We start from the raw sequence: 12,038 nt of genomic DNA on the forward strand, positions 1-12,038 counted from the left end.
TTTTTTTGAGACAGAGTCTTGCTCTGTCGCCAGGCTGGAATGCAGTGGTGTAGTCTCGGCTCACTGCAACTTCCACCTCCCAGGTTCAAGCAATTCTTCTGCCTCCCGCCTCCCAAAAAGCTGGGACTACAGGTGCATGCCACTATGCCCAGCTAATTTTTGTATTTTTAGTAGAGACAGGGTTGCACCATGTTGGCCAGGATGGTTTTGATCTCTTGACCTCATGATCCACCAGCCTCAGTCTCCCAAAGGAGAGGTGAAATCTTATGTATTATACTGTCTTATTTATGCCCATTCAAATATGAACATATAGAAGGTTTGAGGGACTTGTTTTTATAAAATTATGATCATCTATGTATGTTACTTGGCAACTGATTTAATGCATCTTGAGCATTTAGTCATCAGAAGGATATACACTAATTCAATTTTAAAGGCCATACAGCATTCATTAGTATAGCTATATTATAATTTAAATAAGTCCCTGTTCATTCAGTTGATTACAGCCTTTTCCCACTCTGAGCAGTCACATAATTTATATAATTATACTTCTATTTCCAAAGGGTAGAGCTCCTACAATGGGATCGCTGGGTCAGAAGGTACAGTCAAAGGTTGTAGTTTTAATATTAATAGATTTTGAATCCAATAAGTGTTAGAGCAATTCACATCCTTATAAGTTTGAAAATACCACTTCCCCATGATCTTCACCAGCATTGGATATTATTGTCTTTTTTTTGTTTGTTTTTATGTTTTTGTCTTTTTTGAGACAGGGTCTTGCTCTGTGGCTCAGGCTTCAGTGCGGTCACACGATCGTAGCTCACTTACCACCTCAAACTCCTGGGCTCAAGTGATCCTCCTGCCTCAGGCTCCTGAGTAGCTGGGACTATAGGTGAGTGCCACTACACCCAGCTAGTTGTTTTTTTGTTTGTTTGTTTGTTTTTTGTAGAGATGGAGTCTCACTATGTTGACCAGGCTGATTTCAAACTCCTGGCCTCAAGTGATCCCCCTGCCTTGGCCTCCCAGAGTGTTGGGATTACAGGTGTGAGCCATTATGCCTGTATTTTTTGTTGATCTGAGGAAACAGGTTTTTTTAATTTGCATTTCCCAGACTACAGGTAGAGTTGATCGTCTTATATTTGTTTGCCATGTGACTTGCCTACTCATTCTTTTGGGATATCTTTTTCTTATAAATTTGTACTCTGGTTTTTAATCTGTTGTTTATCCCTCAAAGCTTGTCTTTTTTTTTATTATTAAAATTTTAAATTTTGTATAGTCAAACTTTTTCTTTATTGTGTCTGGTATATTATGCCTTGCTTAGGAATATATTCTCACATCAAGATGCTAAATAAATAAAATATTCTTATATATCTTTTGCACTTAAAATCCAGGTAAAATTAATTTTTACATGGAAAGTCCAGATGTATTAAAGATATTTTTACTTGTGGTATGAGGTAGAGAGCCAGATTTCTTTTTTCCCCAAATGAATTGTCAGTTACGCTACCTCTGAATTGCTTAACTATGACCATTTACTACTGAACTTCTGAATTGCTGCACTGTCACTCTATGAGAAATTTATAATCACTCTAATTTGTAAAAGTTGAGTGAACTAAAATTAGAATTTTGATTGAGATTAGTTAGAATTAAACTTAGAAACCTATCAACTTTATTTCCAGTTTTACAAATATGTCCCACATGGATATATTTTTCTGAGGCACTACCCGTCCCAGCAGAGGTGAGGGAGTTCCCAGGTTTTTCACCCCCAAATTAGCTAGGAGCAGAGCAGTCAGCAGCTGGGATGGTGGGATTTGCTTTAGGTCAGATGCTTGGAGCCATGTTAACATGCTAATTGTACCATGGGCTAATGGTGAGGTGGGAAAGTTGAATAAAGGTCTTCAGGAAGCTAAAGGTCCTGGACTGGCTATTGGCAGAAGCAGGATCAAGATGAAGAAATTAGCTCATGATCAAAGGTGAATTACATTAAAAAGCAAGCTATAATAAGTAGAAGCAGAAATAATGAACAACAAATAGAGACCCACTAACTTGCACCCTATTCTCCCTAGGACTTCAGTAGAATAGCTGTTTTTAAAATCTTTAAGACTTTTGGCCGGGCATGGTGTCTCACTCCTGTAACCCCAGCACTTTGGGAGGCCAAGGCAGATAGATCACTTGAGATCAGGAGTTTGAGACCAGACTGGCCAGCAGGGTGAAACCTCTTCTTTACTAAAAATACAAAAATTAGCTGGACATGGTGGCACCCACCTGTAATCCCAGCTACTTGGGAGGCTGAGGCAGGATAATCACTTGAACCCAGGAGATGGAGGTTATGGTGAGCCAAAATCATGCCACTGCACACCAGCCTGGGTGACAGAGCAAGACTCCGTTTAAAAAAAAAAAAAAAAAAAAAAAAAAAAAAAAAAGTAGACTTTTGGGAGGAGGAGAATAGGCAGATTTTTTAAAAAAATGAAACTTCTAGGTAAGAAAATGACATAGACTCAGTTTTTAAAAATCTCAATGGATAGGTTAAAACAATTAGACATAGGTGAAGAGAAAATTAATGGGTTAGAAGATATATCCAAATAAAGATACCAGGATACATCACAGAGAGACAAGGAGAAGCAAAATAAAAAAATAAACCCTCAAAGACAAAATATTTAGTATCTGACCTCTTATTGAAAATATGTCAGAAAGTTTGCCAACCCCTGATCTACAGGATAGAATAGAAAGACCTAACATATATCTAAATTAGAGTCCTTGGAATCAACTACAAGAATAAGGAGGGTCATTATTTGAGGAGACAATAACTGTGATTTTCTTAAAATTAAAAAAATCATTTTATCCTGTAAGTATAACATTCCAAACAAGATAATTAAAAAGAAGTTCATACCTAAGACATTTTTTGGTGGCCTACACAACACCGTAAGCAAAATTTTACAAGCAGCAAGGGAAAAGCGGCTTATTTTTATTTTACCAAATATAAATGAGTTATCAGTAACAATGAATACCAGAAACAGTATAATTAAATCCTCAAAGTTTTGAGAGAAAAATAACTGTCAACTTGAAATATGGAGAAACTTTGGAAGGCTGTGATTTTTTTCTAGTATTAAACATGCATGTATTAATCTTGCAGCTTATTTTCTTGTTGTATATCTATGTATAGCTTTTCTCTGCAGCAGTTTCTCTTGATAGTGTCCCTCAGGGCACAACTAAAATGTATCTCAATCATACCTGTTTCTGTTTTTTTTCATTAACAAAGTTTATATATGTTAGCATATTTTTTGTACCCTATTTGTGTCTGAACTATGTCACAGCAAAGTGTGTGCTGATCGGATTCTAAATTTGTATGGTTTAAAAACTTTTTTGCCAGGCATAGTGGCTCTTGCTGCCCAGGCTGATCTCGAATTCCTGGGCTCAAGTGATCTATCTGCCCGCCTCAGCCTTCCAAAGTGCTGGGATTACAGGCATGAGCTACCACGCCAGCCTAGAGTGTTTTTAATGCCCAAACTTGGGAGAAACTTAAACCTCTTGCACTCATATCCCTCTGGCCAGAACCCAATCACTTAGCCACACCTGACTAAGCCTGAGACATTTGGAGCAACTTGTGGGTATTGGTAATTTCTGCCACACATAGTCATTTTACTTCAGAACTTATACTAGTGGTCAGGAGTATAAATATAACAACATTGGCTGAGTGCAGTGGCTCATGCCTGTAATCCCAATACTTTGGGAGGCCAAGGCAGGAGGATCACTTGAGGCCAGGAGTTCAAGATGGCAGTTGAGCCATGATCATGCCATTGCACTCTAGCCTAGAAGACAGAGAAAGGTTAAAAAAAAATTTTTTTTGAAAACAATTTAACATTATTTTGTAAAATTGAATAGTGCTATGGTTTGGATACTTGTCTCCACCTAAATCTCATGTTGAAATGTAATTCCCAATGCTGGAGGTGGAACTTGGTAGAAGGTGATTTGATCATGGTGTTGGAGTCTTCAGGAATAACTATTCATGAAGCATCATCCCCTCTTAGTACTGTATAGTGAGAGTTCTCACAAGATCTTTGTTGTTTAAAAATGTGTGGCACCTCCCTCTTCTGTCTCTTGCTCCTGCTTCTGCCACCTTACCCCCCCCGCTTTGCCTTCTGCCATGATGGGAAGCTCTCTGGGGACTCCCCAAAAGCAGGAGCTGCTATGCTTTCTATACAACCTGCAGGACCATGAGCCAATTAAATCTCTTTTCTTTATAAGTTACACAGTCTCAGGTTTTCTTTATAGCAATGAGAGAGTAGACTAATACAAATAATTCTGTAGTCATAACTGCAATTCGCTCAAAGTATATAACCTAGAGAAGCTATTACAAAACACTAAGGAGACATGTACAAGAATATACAAAACATTTGCAAGGATCGTAATAGGGAAGGAGGAAGAGGGAAAGAAAGACAGGACCAACCCAAATGCTGGTAATACAAGAATGAATAAACTGTCATAATCTCACAGTGGAATATTATCAAAAATTAATTATATGCAATAATATGGGGGAATGATACAATGTTGAGCTCTCCTGCAATCTCATGAATGTAGTTTCAATTTCTAATTGGTTGATGCTAGGATACGGAAAAACTATTGACTTTTGTATACTTACCTTGTATCTAGGCACCTTACCAAATTTTATTCTATTAATTTTTTAAGGTTTAAAGAAATATAATCTGCAAATAGCTATATTTTTGCCTCTTTTCCAATTTTTATGTAATTTTAAAAATTTATTTGGTTCTTTTTGGGTTATTTCCTTAGCTTGAATTTCCAAAAATAATGTTAAATAATAGAGCTAATAGCAATCATTCTTTCTTACTCCCAACTCTAAAATAGAGGATTTCACTATAGGTTACTGTTTTCTGGTAATGGTAATGTTTAAGCAGTTTCTTGCTACCTGGATTAAGCTAGCTTTTAAGGAATAGTTGCTGCATTTTGCCACATGCCTTTATTGGCATTTGTTGATATGTGGTTTTTCTTCTACAAATGTTGATATAGTATGTTTATAGATTTCTTGATGTTGGACCATTCTTTCCTGAAATAAAACCTCCATAGTTGTATTATTCATTTTATATACTGGTAGATTCAATTTCTAATATAATTATTGAAACTATTTTCATTCAAGAAATTTCTATATTGTTTTTTAATCTTCATAAGATTTTGGTATTGCAATCTATAAATTGAGGAACTTATTTGATGTGAATGAATTTAACAGGAATTCTCTTATTTAAAAGTTGACATAAGCTGGGTGTGGTGGAATGCACGGGTAATCCCAGCTATGTGGGAGGCTGAGGAAGGATGGTCATTTAAGCCCAGGAGTCTGAGGCTGCAGTGTGCTTAATGACTGCACCTGTGAATAGCCACTGCACTCCATCCTGGGTAACAAAGTGAGACCCTGTCTCTTGAAAAAAAAAAAAAAAAGGTAAGACACAAGCAGCCAACATAATCTAGCGGACAAAGGTAGAACACTCCATCCACACTTTTTTTTTTTTTTTTAAACAACCATGTAACATTCACCAAGATAGACCATATCCCAGATTATAAAACAAACTTAAAAGAATAGAGGTCATGTGGAGTATGTTCTTGGGCCATAATAGAATCAGATACAAGTCAATAATAGACTGCCAGGCACAGTACCTCATGCTTGTAGTCTCAGCACTTTGGGAGGCTAAAGTGGGAGGACTGCTTGAGGCCAGGAGTTCAAGACCAGCCTGATCAACATAGCAAGACCTCTATCTCTTAAAAATTTAATGTGTTATGAGTTAAGACTGAGGCGGAGTCTCCCTTTGTCACCCAGGCTGAACTGCAGTGGTGTGATCTCAGCTCACTGCAATCTCTGCCTCCCGGGTTGAAGCAATTCTCATGCCTCAGCCTCCCAAGTAGCTTGGACTACAGGCATGCACTACCATGCCTGGCTAATTTTTTTTGTATTTTTAGTAGAAATGGGGTTTCACCATATTGGCCAGGCTGGTCCCAAACTCCTGACCTCAGGTGATCTGCCCACCTCAGCCTCCCAAAGTGCTGGGATTACAGGTGTGAGCCACCACCCCCGGCCTTGTTTTTTGTTTTTTGAAACATAATCTCACTCTGTAACCCAGGCTAGAGTGCAGTGGCATGATTTTGGCTCACTGCAGCCTCAACCTTCCAGGGCTAAGGTGATCCTCCCACCTCAGCCTCCCAAGTAGCTGGGACTACAGGCATGCACCACCACACCTGACTAATTTCTCTATTTTTTTGTAGAGACAGGGTTTTGCCATGTTGCCCACGCTGGTCTTGAATTGCTGAGTTCAAGCGATCCTCCTGCCTCAGCCTCCCAAAGTGCTGGGATTATAGGCGTAAGCCACAGCACCCAACCTAAAACAGGACATTTTTAAAAATACGTAATGAATGGCAAAATACAACATATCAACATATATGTAATGTGGTTAAAGGGTACTGAGAGAGGCCAGGCACAGTGGCTTACGCCTGTAGTCCCAGCACTTTGGGAGGCCGAGGAGGGCAGATCACGAGCTAACCTCGCTAACACGGTGAAACCCCGTCTCTACCAAAAATACAAAAAACTTAGCAGGGCGTGGTGGCGGGCGCCTGTAGTCCCAGCTGCTTGGGAGGCTAAGGCAGGAGAATGGCCTGAACCAGGGAGGCGGAGCTTGCAGTAAGCCGAGATCGAGATCGCGCCACTGCACTCCAGTCTGGGCGACAGTGAGACTCTGTCTCAAAAAAAAAAAAACAAACAAACAACAACAACAACAACAGAGTACTGAGAGAAATTTATAGGTGCTAAATGATTGCATGAGAAATAGTAAAGGTCTCAATAAGTTCCTAACTCAAGACCCTAGAAAAAGAGCAAAATACAGTTAATCTTCAAACAACATGGGTTTGAACTGTGTAGGTTCACTTACACATGGATTTTCTTCCACCTCTTCCCTCCCCATCACCCCAAGACAGGAAGATCAACCTCGCCTCTTCTTTCTCCTCCTCAGCCTACTTACCCTGATGATGACAAGGATGAACACTCTTAAGATAATCCACTTCCACTTAATGAATAGTAAATGTATTTTATCTTATGATTTTAACATTTTTCTTTATTATAAAGATATGCATATAATACATAAACATATGTGTTAATTGTTTTGGTCAGTAGTAGGCTATTAGTACTTAAGTTTGGGGGAACTCAAAAGTTATACGTGGATTTTCAGATGTGAACGGGGTCAGCAACCCTAACCCCCCACATTGTTCAAAGGTCAGTTGTGTAACTCACACATGCTGAAGTAAATTCAAAATTGTTCAGCCACTTTGTAAACCAGTTTGACAGCTTCTCACAGAAAATGAACACTTAACACCTGACTCAGTGGTCGGGAAAAGGCTGAATGAAATTCTAACAGTGAGCTGGACGATAGAGGAGGTCAGGACAAGAGTGGTCACGTCGGTGCTGAGGCTGAGATATCTACCGAGGACTGTCACTCTCACGGCTTCCAGCCCTTCCACGAACTCTCAGGTGTGTGACCTTCTGGCCAGGCTTCTGCCGCGTCACGTTTTGGAGCATTCATTGTATCCCCGGGGTTGCAGCTCTCTGTAAGTTTGCTGTGGCTGAACCAGGCAAGGAATAGGCGGATTTCTACAGAAATTATGATTCCATGAAAGATTTTGAGGAGAAAAGGAAGGCTGCTGTCTTTCACAGTGCAGAGTGATTTTGCACTATGAAGAATCTATTTGGGTGTAATAGCATAGAAGTTTGTCGCTGACCTGTGTCCCTGAACTATGACACACGAATATGTGGGCTTAAAACTAGTTTTGCTTGATACATTGAGAACAACAAAGAGAACGAGTGGCGCTTCCTTCCTTGGTGCCCGGGATGGTTTGGAGAGTATCGCCTTCGTCCTCCCCCACAGTTTTGCAATTTTGAAACCGGATCTCGCTCTCCGCGGAAGACGGCCGAGCTCTGCACCCCGGCCTGGCCCGCCGCACCCCGCAGGCCCGGGCCTCCCCCTCCCAAGTAGCTGGGACTATAGGCGCCCGCCACCACGCCCAGCTAGTTTTTTGTATTTTTAGTAGAGACGGGGTTTCACCATGTTAGCCAGGATGGTCTCGATCTCCTGACCTAGTGAGCCGAGGCTGCGGGATTGCCTGCCCCGCCTGATGCTCACGCTCCGGTCCCTGCTCTTCTGGTCCCTGGTCTACTGCTACTGCGGGCTCTGTGCCTCCATCCACCTGCTCAAACTTTTGTGGAGCCTCGGCAAGGGGCCGGCGCAGACCTTCCGGCGGTCCCCCCGGGAGCACCCTCCCGCGTGCCTGAGCGACCCCTCCTTGGGCACCCACTGCTACGTGCGGATCAAGGTGAAGGGCGGCGCGGGCCTGGCAGGAGTGGGAGGGAGCGTGACCGCCGCGAGGGCGGGGGGCGCCGGGCTGCTCCTTCCAAGACGCCAGCTCAGCGTCCCCTAGTGTCCGGGCAGGAGGGGAGGAGGGGTCGGGTCCCTGCGTGTCGTGTGTGTGTGTGTGTGTGTGTGTGTGTGTGTGTGTGTGTGTGAAAGAGAGAGAGAGAGAGAAAGAGAGGGATGCTGCTGATAAACAGCACTCGGTCTTTGCAGGCACCTTGATTGGTTTCTGAATGTGGAACTTCTTTAATCAGGGTCCTATTATATTACGGCCCCCCGCAACCCCCGATGCCCCGCGCCACAACAACCCAGAATAAACCTGCTCTTTTTCCGACTGCAAGGGAAAGCTGTCTCCTGTCACCCTTTTGCCCTTTAGAGCTCAGATCGGCTGTAGAGAATTGTTCCTCGTGGCATCCTAATGTCTCAGGAGCCTGTTCTTGCCCAATTTTAGAGATAATAAGAGTAAACAGTCAGCCTTTGGGAGTCATGAGTTTATTATGATCACAGACGACTTAGGTTGCATGAAACAATAAGTAAATTGTGTGTGCTTGTGGGGAGGAATGCAGACTTATGAAGTCAGGGACCAAAGAAAGGAATGGAATAAAAAGTAAATCCAGCCTTTCCTGCAGACTGTAATTGTTCAAGCTTCCTCACAGCCCACAGATATTCTGTTTCCTGGTGCTCCAGGTGGTGAAGGGAAATAGTTCCCGTGATACACCCTGCAGTCTGACTCACGGGCCTTTCAAACCCAGCCTCATAAGAGGGGATATTTATGTCATCAAGTCCTTATTTCCTGTTAGGAGTTAAATTAACCCGCAGCTGAAGTTCAGAAAGGCAAGAGAACTTCTTTCTTGCCTGGGGTCGACATGAGAATTAAATAGGTTAATATTTATAAAAACAAACACGAAAAACTTAAAACAATGCCTGATGCATAGTCAGTGCAATAAAGTATATGTTAATTAAATCCAATCCAGTGCCCACAACATTTAATCCTCCAAGACTCACCACCAATAAAAGAACTTATTGAACCTCTAGGAAGCCATCGTGCAACTGAGGGTAAAGTCAGATTTTGTTATCTCTGTCCAACTTGAGGAGTAAAAGTAGTATAAGAACCATTTGAAATTCCATAAAACACCTTTCCCCTTGCCCTGGCCGCCTAAAGAGCTTCCCCAGAGACAGAGAAGGAAGGAGTGGAAAGAACATTGTCCTGGGAGTTAGGACAAGATGGAGATTCTGATCACAACCCTGCTGTCAACCATTTTATGACCCATGTTACCATCTTTGGGCCTCATCTTCTGAATTTGCAAAATGATTCTTTCACATCTGAAAACTCAGTTACTTGAGTTGCCTGATACAAAAACCCAATGTCTGTGTTCAGCTTTTGGTTCTTTTTGTTTCCTAGCTTGCTTGCTTTCAGAGTTTTTTATTTTCCTGCTGTTCCCTCTACTTTCCTCCATTCAGCTTGCTTAGTATTTGCTTGAATTCCTGTCTCATTCCCATGTTTTTTTAATTTTCCTTGGGTTTTCTTGTCTCCCACATGCAGAGTGAAGTCTTGAGCACTCAGGGCATTCTGTTATTAGAAACGCACACTGACATGACATGAGCAGGCAGCAAGGGGAACAGAACATGCAACACTCAAAATAATAATGTGGGAAGGAGAGACCTAAAAATAAGAGAAGGAGGTGTGAATTATATAACTGATTGCACAGCTCTTGACGGGCAAGCTGAGAAAAGTAGATGACTAGGATGTAAACATGGCAGAAATATAAATTCAGATTAGAATTATTTACATGTCCTGCAGCATTTGACAGAGATGAAATGTGACACATCAGTAACATGCAAGTTACAAACAGTAAGATGAAAGTTACAAATTGTGACATTGCTTCAGAAGCTCATAATATATAAATTGACCCTGTACTAGAACAAGAAGAGAAGACACTGTCAAGGGAGTGTTGACAAAGTGAATCTGTCAATTTACCCTATTAATAGGGCATGGAGTTTGCTTTTCTTTTTGAAAATTAATGAAAGTAAATTTATTTCTTGATGTTAAAAATAAGGCAACTGAGTGTCATGAAGATATTGTAAATACACAAATGTAAAAAAATAAGGCAAGTTATTATTTTTTAATGAAGTGGAAATGCTAAATATATTTCTTTGTCAATCAACACAAACATCACTAAAATTCCATGCCCTCTACTTTCAGGATTCAGGGTTAAGATTTCACTATGTTGCTGCTGGAGAAAGAGGCAAACCACTTATGCTGCTGCTTCATGGATTTCCAGAATTCTGGTAAACTTACCAACTAACATTTATTGTTATATTAAAACTTGGCTTATTTTCTCAGTTCATTTTGTGCTGCTGTAACAGAATATCACAGTCTGGGTAACTTATGATGAACATAAATGTATTTTCTCAGAGTTCTAGAGATTGGGAAGTTCAGGATCAAGGTGCCAACATCTGACAAGGGCCTTCTTGCTGCAACATCACATGGCAGAGGAGGAAGGGCAAAGAGGCAAAAGGGGATTGAAATTACCCTTTCATAGTGGCATTATTTCCATCCATGAGGGCAGAGCCCTCGTGACCTAACCACCTCTTAAAGGCCCCACCTCTTAATACTGTTACGATGGTAATTTTTGAGACAGGGTCTTCCTCTGTCACCCAGGCTGGGGCACAGTGGCATGATCACAGCTCACTGCAGCTTTTGACGTCCTGAGATTAAGCAGTCTTCCCACCTCAGCCTACCAAGTAACTGGGACTACAGGCATCTAACACCACACCTAGCTTTTTTTTTTTTTTTTTTTTGGGAGATGGGATCTTGCTATGTTGCCCAGGCTGATCTTGAAAGCCTGGGATCAAGCAATCCTCCCACCGTGGCCTCCCAAAGTGCTGGGATCACAGGTGTAAACCACCACACCAAGCCTCTTGTAATGACTTTTAACAGACCCTACCTTTTGATCATGTGCCCAGAGTTAATATTCCTAAATGTTCCTGAATCACAGCAATGGTTTTCCTCCTTAAAATACCTACCTGCTACCATTTTAAATTTATATATTTTTTGAGGATTAAAAGACATATCTTTTAATGTTTCAAATTTCTGAAATAGTAACAAAACAGTTTGTGGAGAGTATCTACTATAGACAAAATACAACACTGGGTAGGGAAAGGAGATTTTGAACAAACCAAAGTTGTGGAGTGATTGTTATCAGGAAGATTTTGGTGAGGCTGGGGTGAGGAGAAGGCAGAGAGTAGAGCACTCATGGAAACTGAAAATGAACTATTTCCTGTGCACAGAGCAATAGGCTTACAGGAATGCAGGATAATTTACCTAAATATTTCACATTAGGAAGAAAATCTAGAGCCCAAAATATGTAATTATTAGTTACTATCTTCATTCATTTTTGTTGCTATAACAAAATACCTGACACTGGGTAATTTACAAAGAACAGAAATTTATTTCCCACCATTCTGGAGACTAGGAAGTCCAAGATCAAGGCACCAGCAGATTCAGAGTCTAGTGACATCCACGTCTGTGTGTGTCCAAGATGGTGCCTTGTTGATGTGTCCTCTGGAGGCAAATAAACTTCATCATATGAATTTTGGGAGAACATATTCAGACCATGGCAGTTACCTAAGGAAAAATGTTCTATT

At 41.1% G+C, this 12,038-nt stretch overlaps 1 protein-coding gene across 1 annotated transcript in view; it reads left to right on the forward strand.

Annotated features, from left to right (window-relative positions):
• Positions 1-8,129: 8,129 nt before the first annotated feature.
• Positions 8,130-12,038, forward strand: part of EPHX4 (epoxide hydrolase 4) — a 34,838-nt gene continuing 30,929 nt past the window's right edge. Inside the window, exons 1-2 of the mRNA XM_011973492.1 lie at positions 8,130-8,352; positions 10,594-10,679. Of these exons, the coding sequence (XP_011828882.1) occupies positions 8,155-8,352; positions 10,594-10,679 (284 nt within the window). The 5' untranslated portion in view covers positions 8,130-8,154. The remainder of the gene's footprint in view (positions 8,353-10,593; positions 10,680-12,038) is intronic.

This window comes from Mandrillus leucophaeus, unplaced genomic scaffold, assembly GCF_000951045.1.
Source record: "Mandrillus leucophaeus isolate KB7577 unplaced genomic scaffold, Mleu.le_1.0 Scaffold1001, whole genome shotgun sequence".
Taxonomy (NCBI): domain Eukaryota; kingdom Metazoa; phylum Chordata; class Mammalia; order Primates; family Cercopithecidae; genus Mandrillus; species Mandrillus leucophaeus.